This window comes from Patella vulgata, chromosome 2 (genome assembly GCF_932274485.2).
Source record: "Patella vulgata chromosome 2, xgPatVulg1.2, whole genome shotgun sequence".
NCBI lineage: Eukaryota > Metazoa > Mollusca > Gastropoda > Patellidae > Patella > Patella vulgata.
In genome coordinates, this window is record NC_065880.2 from 28,451,133 (window position 1) to 28,476,020 (window position 24,888).

The 24,888-nt window shown below is 36.0% G+C and overlaps 1 protein-coding gene across 1 annotated transcript in view; it reads right to left on the reverse strand.

Moving 5' to 3' along the window:
* LOC126809796 (neo-calmodulin) overlaps nt 1–24,888 on the reverse strand; it is a 52,038-nt gene that overhangs the window by 12,969 nt on the left and 14,181 nt on the right. Inside the window, exons 2-3 of the mRNA XM_050534574.2 lie at nt 15,288–15,397; nt 13,652–13,694 (exon numbers count right to left, since the gene is read on the reverse strand). Of these exons, the coding sequence (XP_050390531.1) occupies nt 13,652–13,694; nt 15,288–15,290 (46 nt within the window). The 5' untranslated portion in view covers nt 15,291–15,397. The remainder of the gene's footprint in view (nt 1–13,651; nt 13,695–15,287; nt 15,398–24,888) is intronic.

Sequence of the window (24,888 nt, forward strand, 5' to 3'; positions counted from 1 at the left end):
GAAGTTATTGTCCCATCCGAACGACTAGAGTCTTTGCATTGCCAGAACCTCCATCCCGCATCAATGAGATGGTTAAACTACGCTGGACAGTCGCGTATGATTATGCCTTTCGCCAATGTTGAACTCATTTTAAAACATTATGGATGGGTTTTGTCACAATCAACTATGAACATTTCCGGAGTAATACAAAAGCCTGCACATGCTTAAATCGAAATAAGGGACATAGACAAATGAAGGAATGCTACGCTTTAAAATACGGACAGAGCAAACAGAAGAGTAGTACATCATACACACTTTCCCAATACGCCATTAAAAGCTTTCAGTTCATGGTTATCGAGATCGCTCATCATTTGCTGCTGGTATTATAATAACGTTTTAATGATGATTAAACACTGGTTATAAAGATCCGTATAACAATAAATAACATATAATAACAGTAAAAAACAAGCCCTATTATATTCTGATTAAAGTAATGTGATCCGTTATTTGAACAGCTTTTAATACCTGCTTAATTACTGAACTCTAAAAATATATTCATTCACCACGTTTTAAGTGTAACACAGCTGCAACTGGAATCAATGTAGAGCATTTATTATTAAACATAATTATGCAAGAGCTAAATCTGCCAACTGCAGGTCTTTCTTTAAGCCTGAAATGTTATCTAAATTATTAATTAGACATTAATTAACTTATCCAGACCATAATCAACTCTCGATGTCATCGCTAGCCTGCGATATTTACTGGATTAGAATCCGATCTGATGTTCAACGCTCATTGATGATTAAATCATAAAATAGATAATCGAGACTATGCTTTTTATCGTACCCACTTTAGTAATGATGATTGAGGCTAGGCCCAAAATTCAATCGCTAAATTCTCGGATTAGAGTGGATCAGTTTGACTTAAATTTTCAGCAAATCTCCTATACATTATCTAGTTTTTAACTATTATAGTTATAACTGCCAGCTCTTTATCTAATAACGAGTTGGCAGTTCTCCCTATAATAGTTAAAAACTAGATAATGTAAAGGCAATATGCTGAAAATTTCAGTCAAATTGATCCACTATGAACCGAAAATAAGTGATCGAAAGTTCCGCATAGCCTCGGTCATCATTACTTAAGTCGGTACGACAAAAATCATAGTCTCGATTATCCAGTTAATCGTTAAATCGAGAAGGAAAGTTATGCAGCAAATCGGATCATAATCCAACAATTATCGCAGGCTAGCGTTGACATCGAGAGTTGATTATGGTATGGATACGTTAATTAATGTCTAATTAATAGTATTTATAACATTTCCGGCCTAAAGAAAGAACTACAATAGGCAGATTTAGCTCTTGCATAATGTATGTTTAAGTTTAAGTAACTTGGCGGTGTAGCACCATGGGTCTTTTGTCTGACGTGGAGAGCGGGCGAGGAAACCGCATATTTTCTTACTACATATTTCTGTAGCCTTGTGATCGTCTAGAATTTGTCTCTATAGCTGTTTTTACTTCTGCTTCACGTTGTGTATTTTACTTCTTAATGGTTTTCTTAAGACGTTTGTCTTACCAGGAATAACAATGCAACAGTTGGCTTCTACATTTTATATAGCATCGCCGAATACATATGGATACAAGCATAATAGATAACAATACCAGCTAAAACCATTTTTCAACCCTATCCAGGATCGCGACTGTCTAAGAACTCAGATGGACCCTCACTGGAATCTAATGGAAGTCTGACTTGAAAGGTTCAAATAGATATCTTATATAGCACCCACGTTTATCACGCATAAATAAGCGTGTTCATGGCCCTGAACCTGTGCAATTAACGATATGATTGGTTACTTTAAGCTAAATGATGCAATTAGAATAATTCCACTCACGTGTAATCTTATGTATTTTATAGACACCTGTTTTGGTTAAATAGCTCTTTTTATGTAACAATATGTCAATTACAGACTAAATTGATTTAGTACAATTCCACTATGTGGGAATCTACCAACTTGCCAAAGATATTAATTAATGAAATATACTGCCATCATTAATTTCAAGAGCAAAAATTCTAGCAATATTATTACAGCGGTGGTGGCCAAGGAGCTTTTTGTATGTCTTACACGAGGAAAGGCGCCTGCACTTAATTTTGTCCTGCTCTGTCCAAAAAGAATAATGTACCCTTTGATACATAAACACATCACTTAAAATTCGCGCGAAATCACTGTACATTAATTATTACATTACATACATGCGCAAAAAGGCATATGAGTAAATGTGCATTCGAACTGGGGAAAAGATTGTTATTTCTCACGTAATTTCTCAGTAATTAGACCGCGCGACGGCATAATGTGTTACTGGATATTGATGGAAGGGAGTCGCGTCAAAGCTCGTTATTAATTCATGCATTTTTATGAGTCTAATTAGAAATAAAATAGATCGACAGGATATTATAAATAACGCCTTATCACATTTCAGTTGTGTATTATTATATAAAGGCCAGGTGACTAGTAGTGGTTGTAGATGGCGGTCCCGGGTGCCCATAATTACATTATAAAAATCTATTTCTTATTCTGCTTTTATGAAACTTTTTGCTGGTTGGGGTGGTTTGGTAATTACTAACAGTATTTATTTAATATAATACCTCTAATGCCCCGCATTGTCTGAATATCTGGTTTCTCTCTAATTACGACTAATAATAAATTAACAATGAGTTTCGAAGCGGCAATCTTATCTGATCTTTCTGTCGTAGTGTGTTTGCCAACAAAAACGAAGATAACTCGGATGAATTATTAAAAATGAAACTTTTAATAAACGAGTGTCTAAAGCTGTTTATATAATTAAATGTCAAAATAATGACAGCTAAGGATTTACAAAATGCTTAGCTGCAGAAGATGAAAGAGACACAGACTCGTGGTAACTATACTATACTTACATTCCGTATCAATGAAAGATTAGTGAGATGTCAATTCGAACATCGACCAATTGCTACTTTAAGAAACATTTGAACAATAAGTAAATTTCTACAAAGATACGATGTAATATTTCCATATGTCCAGCAATACAATATCTTTTCCGAAAAGAGGGTTTGGAGGAGCTCACTACAGGGTAGCCCACCGAGGTGCTGGGCCGATCTCAACAGTTACCGAAATGAATTATTTCGAATTCCAACAGGCGAATGTTATGTTATGTGCACGGCAATGTCGTACACGGGATCTCTGTTCCTCCGTCCTGCACCACTGACAACGCGCAATCGCTTCGGAAAATCATGAACTTTCTCAACCAACACAGGGAGCTAACCCTAGTCCCTCTGGTTACCGGACCAGTGTCTTACACACTGAGCCACCGCGGCCCCCCTTTCTAAAAGGGTGGTTTAAAGCAATTCGCTACAGGTTATTCCACCGGTGTATTGGGACGGATCTCTGCCAATGAAATACGAAATGACCCGTTTGAGTTGCGTGGACTATAAAGTGAACGTCTCCCGTTTTATTCATTAAGATCTGTTAGTTGCCGGATTTCTTCTGAAGTCAATATCGATTTAATCTATTTCATTGTCGGTTGGTTTTTAAAAGAGACATTTCTCAAAGGAGATGGCATTTTTTCTCTCTCTCTCTCACAATCAATCTGAAATTGATCTGTTTCCTTTTATTCTCGGATTTTTGTCAGCGATCGAAACCAACAACAGTGCTGTTTATGAATATATCAATTGGCAGATTGATTATACGAATACCAAATTGACCTGGTCTAAGTGGCATTTGCTAATTTTTCTGACAATCTGAAATTATCAGGTCTGTTTTAAAGAGCAGAAGAAAGTATGTCATGCATGTTTAATTTTGTAACTTCAGAAAGAGAACTGGGTAACAGGACTATATTTAATTGTGTTGATTGATTTCCCAGAACTATATTTAATTCTGTAGATTTACCAACAGAATGATATTCAATTCTGTAGTAACAGGAACTATATTTTAATTATGTATTTTATTCCGTAGGTTGAATAGCATAACTATATTTAATGATGTAGTTTTAGTAACGAGAACTACAGTTAATTATGTAACTTGATTTACCAGAACTATATTTAATTCTGTAGTTTAGTAACGAGAACTATATTTAATTCTATAGTTTTAGTAACGAGAAATATATTGACTTCTGAATAAATCGTTACTAAGAAAATTAATTTCTTATCACTACTAATGTCTCTATTTAATTCTGCCGTTTGATTGCCACCCATACTTTTCCTAAGGCTATTTGGCACACGTGTTACAATCTGAACATTTAAAGTCTCCATTCTATAGACCTAGTCTAACGGTCCCAGTGGTTGTTGATATTCAGTAGTTAGGTTATAGCTAATCAACTACAATGAGGACATTATACTTATGTAAAGAAGCGTCTAAGTGAATGAAGATTACTAGAGTGTATTCCCATTCAGTCATAAAGTATTCAAATGAGACAACTATTTTTAAGCGACATGATATAATAAAGCTCTCAAGAAAGCAAGCAACCACCTAATATTGTACGACCTCAAGATGCAAACCATAGACTGAAATTAATTAAGCCTTTCCACCGCAGGTTAGTTCTTTGAAAACCACGAAGAAGACCGTAAATTACGTAAATGGCGATAACGCTAGGTTTCCGTCTTTGAGATTAAAGAAATCAATCCGCAAACAAGGAAGATCCATGTATATTATTGGGTTTAACAATACCCGAAGAACATTTCAGAGTATTACATGAATTAGGGTGACGACACCGAGGTATATTACAGTGCTGGGTACGACACTATCAGATTATATGACTGGAAAGGGCTAGACAACACTAGGGTAGGGTGACCCGTGCACCGCGCAGAAAGTTGGTCTCGACACGGCGAATATACACGCTTCAGTGGCTTATCTTGAAGTGATTTCTCGCATACACTACGCACTATGATAACAGTCAGAGCTAGAGATGATACTATAAAAAGCCATCGCACGTGCAATTCTCTACACATCTATCCACTATTACAGCCGTAAAAAATCTAGTGTTGACGATTCTGAATAGCAGTAATATTTAGCTTATTAGTTATTGCAGCAGCTTTAGAAATTACGTTCGTTTTATTTTTTTTAAATTACTTTATCATTAACGTTACCAATATGAACTGCATCTTTTGGTTTAGTACAAATAATATCTCTGAAATACTTGCATTAGGCAAGAACATGATACTAGCAGTAGTTTCATTTTACTTTTACAGGGTTCTTAAAACAATTGTTGAGTTGCCCAACGTGCGTGTTTCTAAATTCAATTTATTGTTCCAGCTTTCTGTTGTTTCGGAAAAAAGTAGTCCTGATTATCCCGGCCTGTTAATCAAACGTAGAATGGTCGGTAGACTGGTTAAGCAAGACTAATTTCAAAACAAGGGCACGTAACCTTTTTTTTACTCTCACGTGCTCGGATGTTATGGCCGACACTCGGAACCATCTTTCTGGGCCCTTATTCACGAAAACTTAAACTAAGTTACAACCGAAATTTTAAGAAATACTGCAACTTCATTGGATATATGCAAATTAATTTGACTGGTCAGCCAATCGAATTGCAGTATTTCTTAAAATTTCGATTGTATCCTAGTTTAAGTTTTCGTGAATAAGGGCCCAATGTATTATTTATGGATGATTAAATGGTCATAGCTTATTAAGTACAACATGGCCGTTTATTTAGTGACTATAAATGTGCCAAACAGATTTAAGGATTGGTATATATATAAATGTTGTGGTGTAATTGTCGAAATATTTTGAGATATTTATTTATGGTGGGACACCCTAGACTAGGGTATATAGACTTTAAAGTGTATATTACAGGGCATGCCTAGACAGTAGCAAAGTATGTCACAAATGGTTAGACACCGCCAGAGTATATCACAGGGTAGGGTTGGACAACACTAGAGTATTAGACGGTAGTGTTGGCCAGCACCGGAGTATATCGCATTGTAGGGTTGGAAAATATTACAGGGAAGGGCTAGACAACACCAGGGTATATTACAGGAACGACTAAACAAATGTATACGGGTCATATCTACATTGTCAATAACATGTGGAATTTATTAAGTCTGTAATTAAAACACCACGAATATGTGCTTATGAAGAGGTTTGCAACACTTTGTTACATTACAGGGTAGGACAATTCAGTTTACAATAGAAATGTATAATCCCAAAATTAATAGCGCCTTTTCTTATACTATAATGAGCAATTCCGTCGAGGTTTAAAAATGATATTGAGAACATTGATTAAGGTATCAAAATTTCGATATGCAATCGAAAAATGCTGCATTTCGACAGGGCTCTCCCTTATGCCATAATGAAGCATGCCGGTAAGTGGTTAAAACAACAAATTGTGAACGGAAACAGATGATGACTATATATGTACGCTTTAAATATGGACGTGCAAAGAAACCTACTTCAATTCCGACGGTAAACGATCCCTGCAAATTTGAGTGGTTGCAAGCAATTGTAGATGGAAGACGGACGAAGATGATGACAATATACGTTCACATTAGTGTAGCAATATTGCTGGAATTTTTGGTCTTATAATTAATGGTGGTATCATATTTCATTAATTAATGTCTTTGGCCAGTTGTACTAAATATGCACTAAAAATATAAGTGACAGGTTGGCACATAAAAAGAGTTATAGAACCAAAACCTCTAGCTGGTTCTATTTGTCAACTAAATACATGTGATTGGAAATTTACTAATTGCATCATTTGGCTTAAAGTAACCAATCATATCAGTAATTGCACAGGTCCAAGGTCATGACCAGGCTATTCTGTGCGTGATGTCCATATGTCCTATAAAAGAAATCATGGCAAACTTTCAAGGCAGATTTCATTTGATTCCGGAGAGATTACCATCTGAGTTCCTAGACAGCAGCTTGATTCCAGAAGGGAAAATATGTAGCAATTTCTATCAGCAGACTCGCCCAGCGAGTCTGGCTGGATGAGGTTTGAGAGAATGACTTTATTCTATTATGCATTGTACCATATGTAAGCAGTTATGATATATAAAATGTAAAAACGAACTGTTGCATTGTTATTCCTGGAAAGACAAACGTCTTAAGAAAACAGTAAGAAGTAAATATACAACATGAAGAGGACGCAAAGACAACCAGAGACAAATTCTAGACGAGCACGAGGCTACTAAGATATGTAGTCAGGAAAGAGCATGGGTCATACGTAGGATGTGGCGACCGGTTTGACAACGTCCGCTCTCCACGTCTGACAGAAGGCATATTGTACTACATTAGATGTAGACGTAAAAAACACAATTCTGCTTCAATTCCAACTGTGATTTTTTGTCTACATTACACATGACACTATTTATTTATAGCGTCTTTCATCCCATGCACTAATTTTAAACCTCCATTTTAACAAAGTTTGAAAACGTTTGTAAGAAGTGATGATAAATTGCTGTGAACTTTTAAATAATTACAGCACTTCTCAGCGAATTATTTCTTGTGTAGCAAAAACGTTTTATTTCTGTCAAGTTTAATGACATAAAACAATTGATGAACACTAGCATCAAGAAAAGATACATTAAGCGATGAGAGTTTTTCTATTTTCAAACTCAACAAATCAAACTCGATGTAAGAACAAGGTGACAATAAACACATGCTGTCCTTGCATGGATCTGTAAGTATGACAGTCGCTTCTTACTAGCAACAATGGTCGCTTATTATCCCGTGGCGCTAGCGCCATATGGTGCCCACTCATCATTTGCGTTCTCTTCTCGTGGACAGTTCGTTTGTGACCGGAATAAACTGTTCAACTTTATGAAGCTCGCTGGAAATCATGCGGTCCAATCGTTATTCGCGTTCTCTTCTTGTCGACAGGTTTTTCGTTTGTGATCGGTATCAACCACTCATAGTCGCAACTTTATGAAACTAGCTGGAAGGCACTGAGTTGTTCTAGACGTAATCAGGCTTGTTTTACCAAGACGCTAATCCTAACCAGATACAGAGCAAGGGTTGCATGGCGAGTCCATCTGAACATCAAAGTAAACCTCCTGTTTGATTAATTACTTGGGGTGATTGGAACATACCGATAGGAGATATATTGAACGGCCTTTTAACATATTTGACAAGCACATAGGGACGTTAAAAGCTACGTTAATGACTGTAATAGGTGATGTGTCAGTCATATAGGACTCGTAAATCACATTACAGATGTAACGTTGAGTTTATCTCTATACAATACTGGCAGGGGGCTTTTAGTGCTATTTATAGAATTAATTACATGGTCCATGATGACAAAAGGAGTAAGATCGTTACTATAAAATACTATACACGGTACCGATAATCCCTTCTAGGTTTCTTCCTAATTAATCACGACACGCCAACATTGTTTTGAACTGCTCAATCTAGTCACGTCTATTGCAATGGTGTATCGGAGGTAAAACACACTGCCCGTTGGGAATTGTGATAGTTAAGAAACATTAGTGAAGCACAAAATCTGAATGGACTAGTCCCTAAATCACCCAAGAAAATTAGCCCACGACAGCCACGCTGTCTTCTACGATGTAACGAAGACCTATCTGGGGATTGGGGTATAACTTGCTAGCTGTAAATCATTAAAGGAGCTAAATCGCTAACATTTGGGACCTAGAAATTGACAAGAGTGGGTCGCAACGCATATAATACTGTAATATGAATGTATATAAACTGATTTACATTCAATGGTTTCCGTTTTTACTCCAATTTCAAATCAGTTATGTTCGGCGAAATAAGCCAGCAGTCTCAAGCGAGTGCAAATTTCTAGCGTCTGGTTATTCCAGTCTACATACGCCGTTTGATTTGGTGCAATGTGTTTAGCCTCGTCCCTCGAGTCTCTTGATACAACTGGGGCTGAAGCGCATTATGGTACACGATTCGTGTACCAATGGTAAAATGTTTATATTGTCTTAAATATTGGATATCAAAAGCCCATCCTTTTCCGGTAAGATCACAACATGAATGTTGATTTAATTTGACAAATAAATCGTGTTTTCAATGTTGAAGATTTTGTATGATAATGAGTTAGAGACTTAGCTACTTTAAGTCAGCTATCTTTGCAATTTCGTTTGATCACAGGACTTTACGTGACAGGGAGAAGGATCGCAGGTTTATTTCTGGGTTTTTTTCTAACTTGTAAACCCCTAAGCGCAAATCAATGTTTAAAATTCTTTTTAAAAAATGTTAATTGAGAAATTATCAAGTTAGTTTTGTTAATTATTTCAACAATTATACCACAATATGTATATATGTAACAAGTCTTAACTTACCATCTCACATTTATAGTCCCTAAATAAACGGCCGTGTTGTATTTAACAAGTTATAACCATTTAACATCAATAAAAACATAGACTGAAAAGTTTACAAGACGACGCCATTACATCTAGGCATTTTTAGGTGCAAAGTAGGTTATCTGCCCTTGGTTTGAAATTAGTCCCCCTTAACCAGTCTACCGACCGTTCTCCTGCTAATTAACCATCAAGACTATTTTCGACGAAACATACAGAACGCTAGATCAATAAATGTAATTTAGAAACACGCACGTTAGGCAATTCAACGATTGTTTTGAGAACCCTGTAAACGCAAAAGGAAAATACTATTAGTATGTTATTGTTGTCTAACGAAGGAGCTTTGGGGATATTAATTTTACTAAACCAAAAGATGTCGCTAATAACGTGTCGATATATTTCATAATAAAGCAAATTAAAAAAAATGAACGTAATTTTCTAAAGCTACTCTAACAACAAATCAGCTAAATATTATTGTTAACAATATATTTTTTACGGTTTTAATAGTCGATAGATGTGTTCAATATTTGACGTGCGATGGTTGTTTATAGTCTCGTAGAATATAGTGCGCATAGGTTGTGGTGATGTAACCCTTTAAACACAGCTAATTTTAGGTGCGTGGGACACCCTACTTATGGAGAGAGGGAGAGAGAGAAATCGTGTTTAACGTCCACTCGACACAAACTATGTCATTTCGGGGATAACACATGATTCAATTTTATTTCAATAATTCGCTTGCGCGCTGGGGTCTTTAGCAGTGGGGGAACTGGAGAACCCACGAGATAGGACAGGCGACCCTACTCCTTGTCACGTACAACCGGGGAATCGAAACCACGTCAGTTGACTCAATGACAGACCTTATGATACAGTGCGCACGTGCTAACCATTCGGCCATCCAACCCATTCTACTCATGGAAACAGCACCGATACTATAATAAGCCCGTGAAAATTGCATCGATACGAATTCATCATGTTTAACTAAGGCAATGAAAACTGCGCCGATACGAATCCATCGCTTTGTCGAACATTTTAAATGAGTTGCATTGATTGATGGTACGGTCAAATGTAATAACAATCGTTGAGTCGTCAGTGTGGTGAAAATGAAACAAATCTTGCCCGGAGAGCAACGCTTCCGCCTACTCTTGATCGAATTCCAACTGTTAATGGTTCCTGTACGTGCACGCTAACGTGAGCATGGAAATTCAGATTGTCGTGCTCCTTGAACGACTAGACACTGTTCTCTTCCAGGCACCCCGATGGGAAATACCGAGGTACTTTCGCCGCCAACACCAGGATCGCCCCCAGGCATCCTGAACAGTGATCCAGCGCCTTAATCACTGAACTAACGTTTCTCCCGTCAGGGTAGTAAAGGGGGGGGGGGGACAAAGTACTTTAACGTTATAAATTCCGAAACATTAGTTTGCGGTCTCTCTTACTCAAAATCATTTGTTAATAATATATGTTTAAGCTACTGAGGATAATGGCTGCTCTATAATTACATATAGATCATTGTAATTAATGACTGTGTTAGTTCAGGCTAATTGTTGTTGTCAGATTTCACATTCCGGGACATTAAACCATTAATTTCATCAGATACCACTGGCATGTGTTGCTTGGTTACCAATAAACAGACGTCGAGATATTTGGTTGCAGCGATGTTTGATTTGCTGATGTGTACGTTTCAGCATAGTAAAAATTCATTGCATACGTCGCCATCGATATGCAATAGTCGCATATTGTCGTCATACTGACGATCGGTAATTCACTCATAATTATGTGTGGACATCCTAGAAATCACCGGGGTTTTTTTTATCCATTTAATTAATACAGGTGCAGAATTGGAAAACATAAGACCACAGGACAGTTTAATATATGATAATAGTGCGCATTTATCAGAAGAATATTATGCCTGGCCATGTATAAACTTCAACCAGGGGGCAACTGTAAAAAAAAAATGCAAACAGCAACTGGGGGGTGGGGTGGGTCTGCCAGCCGAAAAAAGTGCAAGAAAAAGTGCATTTCCGGGTAAGAAAATTGGGTGGTCTAACTGAGTTCTGCAAGAAAAAAAGCATTTCCGGGTAAGAAAATTGGGTGGTCTAACTGAGTTCTGCAAGAAAAAAAGCATTTCCGGGTAAGAAAATTGGCCGGGTGGTCTAACAGAGTTCTGAAAGAAAAAAAGCATTTCCGGGTAAGAAAATTGGGTCGCTGGTAAATAAATTATGAAAGAAAATGCTATTCGGATATTTCAAATAAAATATTTTTAACGTTTGAAGATTTTTAAAAAGATTAGTAAATTAGCCTTAGTGTGGCCTTAGTGCCAGTCGTGAATGAATTAGTTACGGCCTGTTAACCGAGACTACACAGGGATAACTCTTGGCAACACTTTCGAAGTTTTGATAACTTTAACATAGGTGAGTTTTTAGCCTTTATTATTTTATTTGCAGACCGTCAACACAATTTTATTGCTAGTTCTTGTTCAGAGGAGAGCAGTTCTTGCATACACCCCTCAGAATACCCTATAAAACTATGTGATGCCTAGGATTCAAGTGTTTGCTATGTATATCGTTCTGACGTGTTGTCAAACATTGTCATTGTCATTGTCAATTTTAGCATAATTTCCCGTTATCCTAGGCCCAAATCAGCTGCTATTTCACCTCCCCTAGTGACTATATTTTCAAACAATTTCTTGAGACTAATGACTCATTATCAGGCGGATCATGTTATTCAGAATTTGGGCAAACTTTGATTTAAATTGTCCACTTTAAAGTAAACACTGCAGAGTGCAAAAAAAAAATAAAACAAAATCGTCCACACTGCTTAGTCCACACTGCTTAGTTACGAATAATTTATGATGCCGGTTTATGACTGATTTTCTTCTATTTAATATATTTCAGAGATGTGTTTGGATGAAGTTTGAAAATAGTGTGATGGTCATTTGAGCAGAATTTATTGAAGATATTTGTCAATAAAGATTTGAGTTGAGGAAGATGGCTGAGCACAAAATGAAAAAAAAAGTACACTGTAATATTTATATACACAGTTATTCGCCTTGCTAAAACAGAGGGGTGTTATATATTGTCCAATCGACAGTGTCTAATCCACCAATCAAAACGCAAGATTCACCCTTAAGCATGTTACAATGCCGTGTCGATACTGTTTTTTTCCCTGTCTCGGAGGTGGTGTTTGGTAACTATGTTTTTAGGACAATTGTGATACTTAAGTGAATGGTGAACTTTGTGTCGTAAGGTGGCGACTGTGATTAACTTTATAATTCCTCCGGGAAAGTGAACTTTAATTTCGTGAAAACCCATGCTTTCTAACATGGCGGATCTCCATAGACATCATGAACTCTGTGAACTGTGAATTCCGTGACTCGTGAACTCTAATTATTGAATCAGAACTGTCAACAAAGAAAACTGTCAACTTGTTTATGTTTGTACTGTAACTCATGTTTCTTGTATATGTTTATTTACATAAATATTCATTAATATTTCAAAGCCTTATCATTTCATTCAAGTGTTATCCCGTGATTTGATCGACTGTTGTCCTGTCAATTTGGTTTGCCAGCCCACTCCGAATAAACACGTCGTGTGGAGAGGGTCAACATCATTTTTACCCACAACACCGCAGCATGCCGAGATGAGATTTGGGTAATCTTTTACTTCTCCACACTCTGGTTAAAATTGGTCAACCTGTGATCAGTAGATTTGAGTAGATATGGGAAAGCACAATAAATGAATAGGTACAAGCCTAAGTTCATATATTTTAGCCTGTCTCTGCATATGGGCAGTCTTAGACTATCTTTGCTAATAATTCAGACTCAGAATTTTGTCAAACATCAACTCAATATAAATATTGTATTTATAACATATTGTCTTGTCATTTGTTCTATTGCTCAGCCTTTTAGTAGTTAGGTTTTGCACATACTTTTGGGTTGTCTAAAATGAGATATTTCAAGAAACACATTTTCTTGCACAAGATTTTAGGGTGGTCTAATAAGCAACTGTGAGGAACACATTTTCTTGCCCATGATTTTTGGGTGGTCAATTAAGCAACTGTGAAGAACACATTTTATTGCGCAAGATTTTAGGGTGGTCTTTCTTAAAAATGATGGTGCATATTTTTTTACACAAGATTTTAATGGGTGGGTGGTCTACCCAGGTCCAGTGCATATTTTTCGACTTGACGTATGATGTTTTTTTTACTACTGCCCCCCGCTTCAACCAAGGGCAATATCAAAAAATTCCCGGGGTTAGCTTATGGGAAAATTTGAATTTGTGTCAAGTGTCTTAGATGAAGTGGACTTGGGAATCATTTAAGAGCAGCTTCAATCAGATGTAATAAATCATTATTCTTTTTGTATAATATTTAAGCTGCCTACCTGCTGTTTCTTCGTCTGAAAGCAGCAACGACTGGTCGTGGCTCTAAAAGATGAAAATCAATTAATTAATCAAACCGTATAATTTAATCAAACTGTGTCAATTAAGTACGCTATGACATAAAATGGGGTTTAATGTCCTAGTTTTCTGCACAAACCGGGATAATGCAGACAGGCATATGCGATTCAGTGAGTTATGTCGGATTTAATGCACGGATAGAGGCCTTTCTGCCTACTCAACGATTAGACACTTTCCTTCCATGCCCCCCCCCCCACCTACACCACTGATAAGAGGAAACCACCCTGGAAACGTTCTTGGCTAACACCGGGATCGAACCCAGGATCCCCTTGTTCATGAGCCGTTACAATTCAGTTATCCCAAATATCGTAACATGGTAATTGATATTTACATACATGTACATGTTTGTGGTAGTCTCACAGTTCATTGATATTGTATAATATATTATATTTGGCTATCATACATATACTAAACTGGGAATACAATAGCTAGATCAAGAAGAGGGGGGGGGGCTGATTCTGTAGTGCTGTAAACCACCATGCGTACAGGATTTGCGAAATGAAGTAAAATGAGGTTTAACGACCTACTTTTCTGCACGGACTGGGCTAAATAAGATGGCGGGCTTATGCCAGATATTGTGTTATGTTGGAAGTTTTGCCCGAACAGCGCTGCTATAGCCTACTCTTATGTCGAATTCCAACTGTTAAAGGTTATTCTACGTGCACGCAAATATGTACACGGACCAGCGGTTTTTCGACCTAGACCAAAGACTAGACCGGTCTTTTCCAGGCCCTCCGCAATGCACAACTGACAAAGGGATACCGCACCGGCAAATCCCGATGAAGTTTCTCTACCAACATCGGACGAGAACCAGAGAATTCCTGGCTAACGAGCTAGAGTCTTACTAAAAAAAAGCCACGGCGGGTACGACTTATGAGCTAAAGGTATGACTATATGCCACAACACCGGCACTATTACAAACGCACCTGATATTACTGGAACATCGTTATGTAAATATACTAAAATGTCATTTTATATTAATGTACCTTGTGTTTCATTTCCTATAGTATAGTTTATTGATGAACAAAAAGTAAATCTATACGTGCTTCGTGAGAACAACAAAAGAAATGTACTGACACGAATCTCATAAATAAATGTGTTCTTCCATTAATCAATTCACAGGCAGTATAAAATAATGTTACCTAATAATGGCCTGTAGCATAGGTATTGTGATCTACGATAATTGGATAGGGGGTTAGTGGGGGGGGGAGGTGGAGGGGGCTCAGCAGAGCAAATGTTTAAAACTCGAGGTGACAATGGGCATTTGTGTTGCATTAGCTACATCACCACAGCCAACACAAAGCTCAACGTTACACAAAATAATAAGTGTATTTTTTATACTGTTATTAAGGGGTGATCACCTGGCAACCCACCCCTACCCCACCAGCATCAGCCACTTTACGATCTATTATGATTTTAAACTTATACAACCAATAGTGAAATTAGAAAAAAAATAGCCATAAGTATAACTGTTAAAATGACAATTGAAGCCAGATTCTGAAATCGCTCTAAAAATTAGTAAGATTCGAATGAACGTGCATATTATATGCATCAACATACCATGCTAATCGTGACTTCTTTACGTTTTCTCCTCTACTGTAGTGTCTACTTTACACATTGCAAAAGCCACGCTCATTCAATATAGATGGGTTGTGCTCGCTAGTTATAATCTGAAAGCAAACATAAATATTATAAGTATATACATAATCATGGTAAAATATTGGCCCGAATTCTTCAATGAGAGAGAGATATTGCTAAACCTAAGGCTACATAAAAAAAAAAGAGCAGACATATTGTCTCAGAGCTTTTGACTTTATAAAAATTGCGCATAAGCCCAAAGATTTCACGCCAAACTTCGACTCTCCGCTGCTCAAATGCCGGGCCACGCCCCTGCTTAAGTCATCATGGGAAGGGGCGCCACAGAATTACTACTTTCGTACATGACAAATTTGATACATTAATGTTAAAAATGTTAAAGAACTTTGAATTAGTTTTTCATAGTTTTTGTCTTGTCTCAATTAATAATATTTCACATCTTACAGTAAGTTTGGTTTCATTTTGAAAAATAAAAAAAATATTTAAGGCTTATTATTCTTTATATTTTGATATTACTGGACACCAAAATCTGGGTCTTAATCTGGCGCTGGGTAAACTAACGGCACCTTCTCCAAACAAGGGTGATATTGGCGAGCGAGTGGTTCAAGGGATATTCTATATCTTTGGAAAGGGGTCGTGAAGTTCATAGCACGAATTCTGAATGGAATAAATACTTATACCTATGTTTACGACATAGCTTAAGTTCATTGATGTAGTTAATTACATGAATTGTGAATGGAATAAATACTTATACCTATATTTAATACATTGATGTCGCTAAGTCATGCAGTTAACCAACCCTCTACAGACACATACATTCGCAGAAACCATATATGGCAACATTACGCAATGTTAAATCGAGTATAAAGCTATTATCGGTTAATGCTATCATTACCGTAAATATTGGTAGTTTATCGTAGGATTCATCGATCGTTACCAGACACAAAAGTATCACATTTCTCATTTTCTATAATTAAAAATGGAAACTTCTCTTATATTATAATTTGTATAAAAAGCTCTGTGTCATCAGCATTACTATAAATGGAAATGCAATGCAATAGGATTTAATTAACGTCTCACTTTTATGCACCAACTAGGCACAGTGACGTGAGCCAAGAGTAAACATTTTCCAGGACCACGGCGTTTCCGCCTACTCTTCGTCTAAATCCATCTGTCGGGGATTCCAGTACGTAGATGGACATCGGATTTCCGTCCCATCTCAATGCCTAAGCGAATTTCCTTGCCAGACCCTCCGTCTTACACAACGCACAAGAGGGGAAGTGGAAAATCACGTGGGGGAATTTTCTCGGCCAACACCGGGAACAAACCCGGACTGGGTCGGAACCTCCTTGATTATGGAGCCAGTGTCATACTTACAGAGTAACTTTGGTAACTAGGGGCTTAGCTCTCTGAGTTATTATCAGTTTTTACTTTGACTAATTTACCATGTCGAACACAGAAAGGTCTTGTTATAATTCTAGAGTGTTAACAAGAAAGTGTGAACAAACAAGGTACCAATAACAACATTTACATGTGGGTTGAAACTTTTGGAACTGTAGATACATGTAGTGCACAAAACAAAAGTGAAAATATTAGGAAGTACCATCCGCTTTTGATGTGCAAATAAAAAACCTTGTCGGTTTTAAGTTCAGCTATAATATAAACTTGTGCGCTAAATTGAAATCGTTTATAATTTTGATGTGTAGTGAAATGTATAAATACCGAAACAAAGATACTATATTAATAAATGTTAAATATTGTATAATAAAATGAAATTTAATGAATTGTTGTAACCTGGTTGTTTTTGTGAATAATATTATAACAACTTCCTACATTGGGAATCTGTTTAAAACCCATGCGTTAAACTACATATGAATTAATACAACATAATAATATAACCGATAACATAATTCATTAATAAACCTGTTGTACTCAACATATCAATCGTTAATATCCAACACCGTTTGACTTCTCTCCTCATCGATTTAGTGTTTTCACAGAACCATTCAACATGTTTTATATTAAATAGAAGTTGATGGACAGATAAACTTTGTAGGTTTCTGGCTGTAGAAAATCTGCTTTTAGATCTAAATCTATGTACATTATCGAAAGATGAAATGAAACCGAGATTGAGCCACGAACTCAATTACTTAGGTTAATTCCAGTTCAGAGTTATAGTTCAAAACAGGTTAGTGTGGCGTTGAACTGGTGTGGCGCCATGCTAACTCAACCTTATAAAACCCTACTGTATTTGAAATATATCCGAGTTACCGTCTTTCAAACTCTAAAACAAACCTCTAGGGAATATTTTGTTTTTATTCCACATCAGATTTTAATGAAGCTGGGTGTTATTGCTTAGACGTTTATTGAATAGAAAGCTATTGAATAGTAATTAGTAAATCAATCAAGTTTCTAAACAATAAACCATATAGCGAAATTGTATCGAAGAGACAGGAAATGGCATTAAAGTGGAGTTACCTTTGACGAATTTTTATTATTTTAGTAATACTGTCTATTAAAGACTTCTATGTAAATTAAGTCATATATTATTATTTCTATTTTGATCAATAAAACGGTATTCACAGTAATAAATATCATAATAAGATACCATGAAACATGCTCGTAAATAATAAAAGTATTGCTTACGAAATGATTAGTTAGGACTAACAGAATCATACTGCGTTTCTTATATATAAGAAAACAAATATGATTCTTTTAACATGCAAACCTATTCTAGGGATTATTCACAAGTTAATGTTGCTTTTTTGCAGAATAAACTTTAGTTTGTTAGCTTAATTTCTAATTATTCAAATACTCCATAAGTAAAACTTGTGTGACACAAGTGTTGATAATATTACACTAGTGCTAACATTATCTGAAAGCTAGTTCAACACACGTAGCTCAGGTTAAGGCCAAAACTGTAACACCACTTTAACCAAACCATAACCTTAGCCGTGCTTTTTTAATCAATGGTATAATATATACGTTGAACTAATCATTTGCCCCTGGTGGTATTTTTTATGGTTTTATCAATCTGTTTATATGCACACTCAGCATCCTTGAATGAAACCTAATCAACCAATTCAATAAAGTAACTCAAGGCGTCGAAAAATTTTATACTTATGACGCCTATAATATTAACTACATCTAGACTCATTCACCAGTGTGTTGTTTACATCTGATAACCACATGATCGCCATTCTTACATCATGACCTTGTAAAATGTCATTCATGAAAAAAGCAATCAATATTTCATAGTAGACACACCATTCCATTACAGAAACCATATATTCCTTCTAAAATAATTAGGTAACCTAACGGGCCCTTCTATTTTTTATGTATATGTATATATTTCTAGTGAACAAGAAATATATAATCATGTAGCTTGTAATTTAGATAACCGTTTTTTCTATTATTTAATTGGAATTGCACAAGGCAATTATATAGAATGCAATTACTGTTTGTTACTGCTTAATAAACCCTGGAGAAGCCTAGTCGAAACGTCGCCCAGTAATAAAGAGTAATTGTATTTCATATAATTGTGTATTGTTGCTCTAGGTGAGACCAACGTCGTTGAATAGACCATGATCATATTGGCGTGGCGATGGTGAAGTCACTCTGACAAGATGTCCGTTTTATTATTAAACATACATTATGCAAGAGCTAAATCTGCCAATTGCAGGTCTTTCTTTAGGCCTGAAATGTTATCTAAATTATTAATTAGACATTAATTAAACTTATCCTGAACATAATCAACCCTCGATGTCATCGCTAGCCTGCGATATTCACTGAATTATAATCCGATCTGCTGCTCAACGCTCATTCATGATTAAATCAAAAAATGGATAATCGAGACTATGTTTTTTTTATCGTACAAACTTTAGTGATAATGATCGATGCTCGGCCCAAAATTCAATCGCTAAATTCCCGGTTCAGAAGGAATCAATTTGACTGAAATTTTCTGAAAATTCCCTTTACATTATCTATTTCTTAGCTATTACATTATAATGAGAACTGCCAGCTCTTTATCTAATCTTCCATAATGTATCTTTAAGCAAAGAGACATTTACACTTTTAGGGTCCCCAACATCTTTGTGTTAACATCGTTAAATTATAATATTAATGCTCTTGTATGGTGGCTGAAAGCGTCCATTTAGATCGGCGGGTTTCTAGATATAACGCGAGAGTCGCCGTTAAGCCAGCACCCGATCGGCGACTTTTTCGTCGTACTAGCTTAACGGCGACCCGCGACTCTCGTGTTGTGAAAGTCGCGGGTCGCCGTTAAGCTATTACGACGAAAAAGTCGCCGATCGGCGCCTTTTTCGTCGTGCTGGCTTAAGGGCGACTCTCGCGTTGTATCGAGAAACCCGCCGATCTAAATGGACGCTTTCAGCCACCATACTCTTGAGTTATAATTCTTCTGGATAGTTTCCAATTATACAGAACGAACAAAGCGTTATTTATATACATGTATGATGCCGAATGAATAAATCGTTACTGATGTAATATGCCGAATAAATGGTTATTGATTACATTAAGAACAAATCAAATGAATGCAATAACCGTTATACAACTAAATATTCCACGGTTATTAATTTGGCGTTACGGCGTATAAAAATGTCCGTTTAGTCACCTAGGGATAATAATTATCAGATGGCGATATATTTTATGGATAACCAAAAGAATCTGACCTCACAAAACAAAACAATTCCATTAGATCCGTATAGCATTAGACTGGTATGTGAATCACTACTTACGTTATAGTTTTGCAATGATATTACAAGAGAACTGCGAGGGAATGAGTGTCATAAACATTAAGCAAACGTAACTCTTCCTTCAAGGTCATAAGAATGAGTATGATACAAATTAAGCAAATGTAACTATTCCTTCAAGATCATTAGAATGAACGTGATAGAAACCATTGTTACTGTTTCTTGAAGATCATAAGATTGAGAGTCACGATAAAATTAAACAAATATAACTGTTTCTTGAAGATCATAAGATTAAGGGTCACGATAAAAATCAAGCAAATATAACTGTTTCTTGAAGATCATAAGATTGATACTTGAGAGTCATGATAATCATCAAGCAAATATAACTGTTTCTTGAAGATCATTAGAATAAACATGATAGAAATCGCTGTTACTGTTTCTTGAAGATCATTAGAATAAACATGATAGAAATCGCTGTTACTGTTTCTTGAAGATCATAAGATTGAGAGTCACGATAAAAATTAAACAAATATAACTGTTTCTTGAAGATCATAAGATTAAGCGTCACGAGAAATATCAGACAAATATAACTGTTTCTTCAATGTCATAACATTGAGAGTCAAGCAAATGTAACTGCATCTAACGTCCTACTTTTCTGCAGCAACTCGGCTAATGCCGCGTGCTGTGAAGGAAAATTTGCCTTGACAGTGGAGCTACGACCTATTTCGATTTGCAACTAAAAAAGGGGATCATAAACATGACGCTTTTACTTCCCACAATCTTTCATCCTGCAATAAATATGACCACAGCAGAAACGATATGGCAGACACAACCGTCATCGTATTGGCTTATAAATGTCTTACAATACTAAAAGTCGCCCTAATCCAGCAGCTTGATTGATGTAGAACTAACATGGCAGAAGCCACGTATCCTACTTGTAGCACTTGCTAGCATATAGGGGATATCACTTACATGTATCAGAAAATGCGGAAGTAAGTCGTTTATACAGATACTCGAAATAAAGTGATAAATGGGAAAAGATATGTTGGTACATTGCGAATGAATAAACACGTAATAAGAATAGACGGCGAAAACGTACCTGTTGATACTCGTGCAAAACTTGATAACAGGAAGCTAGTGTTTCATCATAGCGATACTAAAACATTCGATTATAACCAGCATAAATTTCAAGACAGCGAAGTCGAGGAACTTTTTATATTTTATTCATTATCTAATATTAGTGTCAAAGATTACAGACAGAGTACGGACAGTAACCATTTCAGCACATGGCGTTCTTTATAAACCGTGTCTGACGTTACCCTGATAACGTCACAATCGGTGTCTTAAAAAAGATAATTGAAAATGAATATATTAAAAAATATAATTCAAATCACTTTATTCTGAAGTTTTGACAAGATGTAATATAGATTGTTTATTATCATAGCAATGATACTTGACAATGGAGACTAAATCTCGATTATCCATTTGATCGTCAATTTTTTTAAATCTCGCAGAGTTCTATTCCATTTAAGTTTCGGCCATCCGATGGTCTTGAAAGTTGATTATAGGCTTGCCATATCAATAAATGTCTAAATAATATTTTATATAACATTTAAAGCCAACTTACGGACCTGCTATATATTGATTTAGCGCTTCTTAATGCATTTTAAATTTTCTAATTAAAGTTTCAAATGGTTTGTATTCCTAAATTATTTTGATATTAGATAATTAATACTATATAAACATATGCAGTGTACTATGAGGAAATGTTTGCCTGGGCAGTGGCGTCTCCGTCTACTCTTCGTCGAATTCCAACTGCCAAGGGTTCTTTTTCGTACACTTCAACGTACACACGGGACGTAGGATTCTCTTCCCATCACATAAAAATATTCACCACTGACATTGAGAAAGAACGCCCAAATCACCAAGACATGAATATCGAACTTAATATCAGAGAATGAAAATAATAATTGTCATAATTGAATGAAAATAATAATAATTGTCACAATTGAAATAATATATAATATATGTATAAAAAAACATCAATTAGTATAGATACCCTAAAAACATTATAGTGTTGCTTACTCGTTCAAAGAGACCTTCTGTGTTAGTCCAATTCTTTTAACTGACTCGTTTGTTACGTAACTTTGTATGCAATATTGCGACCCACATATCATATTACGCAACGCTCTGTACCATAGAATAACATTACTTGCAGTATAATAAGCAGCTAGAGGATGTCAATAATAGATTATAACCTTGGTACAATATATAAAAAATACATCGTTAGCAACCGCTCCAATTAACTCCCCTTTTACTCATTTTGCCATCCATGTAACATAATATTACGATGTCATTAATCTGGAAGTTACCTGTTTATCACCGTTCATCTACTCCGAAGTACATTCTAATTACATAACAGTGATCATAAATTAGCTTAGTTCTGGTTTTGATGAAGAATGACTTTGTCTTTCATAGCATTATGTAAGAGCGAAATTTGCCTATTGCAGGTCAATTTTCTGGCTCCAAATGTCTGCCATATCTTCGTTCAACGTTAAAATCGAGTGTAATATACGTTCTAATTTTAAATAATTATACTGGTATGACAATGGCGCTTAGTAGAGTAAAATAGATAAGCGTTTTGCTTATAATTGCCTGCAAACACGATAGAACATGATTATATTTGGTAGAAAGACAAGTGGTATTGTATCACGATTTGTATAGCTATGTCGCCCCAAATCGTTAGTATGGGTACTACCGGTTACTATATAGTGTGTAAAATATCTTTAAAATGTCAGTCATACATAATCCGCTATACAGGGACGTGACAGCCACTGTTTTTGTACGAGGATACGTACACAACCCCAACATTCATATCGTATGGAGAGGGGGTGGGGTGGTTTTCTCCGAGATATGTCGGCTGTGTGGTCATGCTAGAGTCAATCTAATTAAAATATACATCTATATTTCGTTTCGTTTTTTATACTTTCGATGGCCTACAATACGTGTAGATCTAACAAGTTATGGTGAGAGTTCACGTTCTATGACGTCAGGTACCAAGCAAGCGACATTTGACCCGATTACGTCAGTCATTCGATTAACCAATTAGCGACCGCCATGTATTTTTTTTCTCTACTTTTGCTTTGTTTTGATTTCTATTGCCGCTAATGTCTACCCACAGTTCCGCGCAAAAAAGGTCAAACGCTCGATTTGACAGACCATTTGATTGGCTGACCCCCTCATTTCAAGCAGAACACGAGTTAAATAACAACGCTTCAAGATCCAAGAGTAGTAAAGACAAGTAAAATCGAAATTTTGAACTATAAAAACGAAACGAAATTGGATCTGTGTTTTAATCAGATTGTGCTAGAGTCGATTTCTAGCAAATCTACGCCACGGTATGACACTAGTTGAGCAATATGATCATGGCGTAATGAAGATGGTCAGAATTTACAAACAACATTAAATACCACAATGACACCATGTGATTTTTTTTTTCATTTGAGATTACACGTGTACACCATGGCCTGCACGTAAAAGTTCAAATTCATATCTGTCTCGGTACTCTTGTATGCCTGTTGCGTGGTTAAAATATAACCTACCATAAATGGTGACGTTTTTTGATATAACAGTTATTTCGATTGCATCTGTTAAAACACAATCGTTCACCATACGGCTCTAAGAATACAATCAAATACTTGTCATCTGATAAGACATGAGTACACGTCTGATATTATTACAATCAAATGACTTTTCTACACACGAAACCAGAATAATCTTAGCCCTATTAGTTCCTAAAGGTCATCAACACTTACGAAATAACAACTCACCGGTGTTCTCGTAAATCACTTGACAATGAAAGCAGGATGATCCGTCACTTAAGGTAGTGGAATGGAATTGGATTTAATATTTCAAAACGGTAACTAGGTTATTTCGAGTATCTTATGTTTGTCTTCCTTCCGCTTAAGCTTCTATTTCGCAATGCCTATTCGAATAGGGATTTTACTTTTCTAGGCTAATCTTCATGATTTCCTACTTGATGGATCTAGATATAGATACAGCTAGCATACACAACGAAAAACTGAAACATAAACTGGAACATGACAGAAAGCTGTTATTTATGGTGCCATTTCTACAGACGGACTTTATAAATCGCCTTCTTTATAAAGAGGTATAATCTTTTCGGGTCTTGTTCTAAAGAGACATTAGCACTCGGGAGACTTTTGAGAGTCTTATAGAGACATAGTGCCCTGGAGTCTACTTTTGTTTTATAAAGCCATTAGCTTCCTGAAGTCAGCTGATATTTTTTTAAGTCGGACAGATTTCCACTTAAAAAGGTATTATAGCGCTTTTGGAAAATGGTTGACGGCTGGGTTTATAGGATTCCATAAGGAGTGATCTTGTACGATTGTATGTAAAATTTAAAATTTGAGACAGACCTGCCAATTCATTAAGATTCATTATTGTCGTTGGGGTGGTCCTTGGGTGTTTGCTAATTAGCCGAGTCTTTAGAATATGATACTATATACCATTAATTACATTTTTTATCTTGTTGAAGTGGCAATCTCCCTTTAATACGATGTTTACAATTTAATTTCCTAAACGTAAATGTTGTTAAACTCGTGATATTTATAGAAAAAAGGTTTGGCTTTTGGGAATAAAATTCCAATCAGAAGGCAAATATCAAATGTTCTTTTATATCAAAAGTCGCATTAGAGTTATGTTGTAATAACTTAGATGTTTCATTTCGTCATTAATTGGAAAACAGCTTCTAACAATGTGGACGCTGTCACATTATCATAGCTTTATTATTTTATCGCATTTTGCAGATAGTTGGAGTGTTTATAAAAACG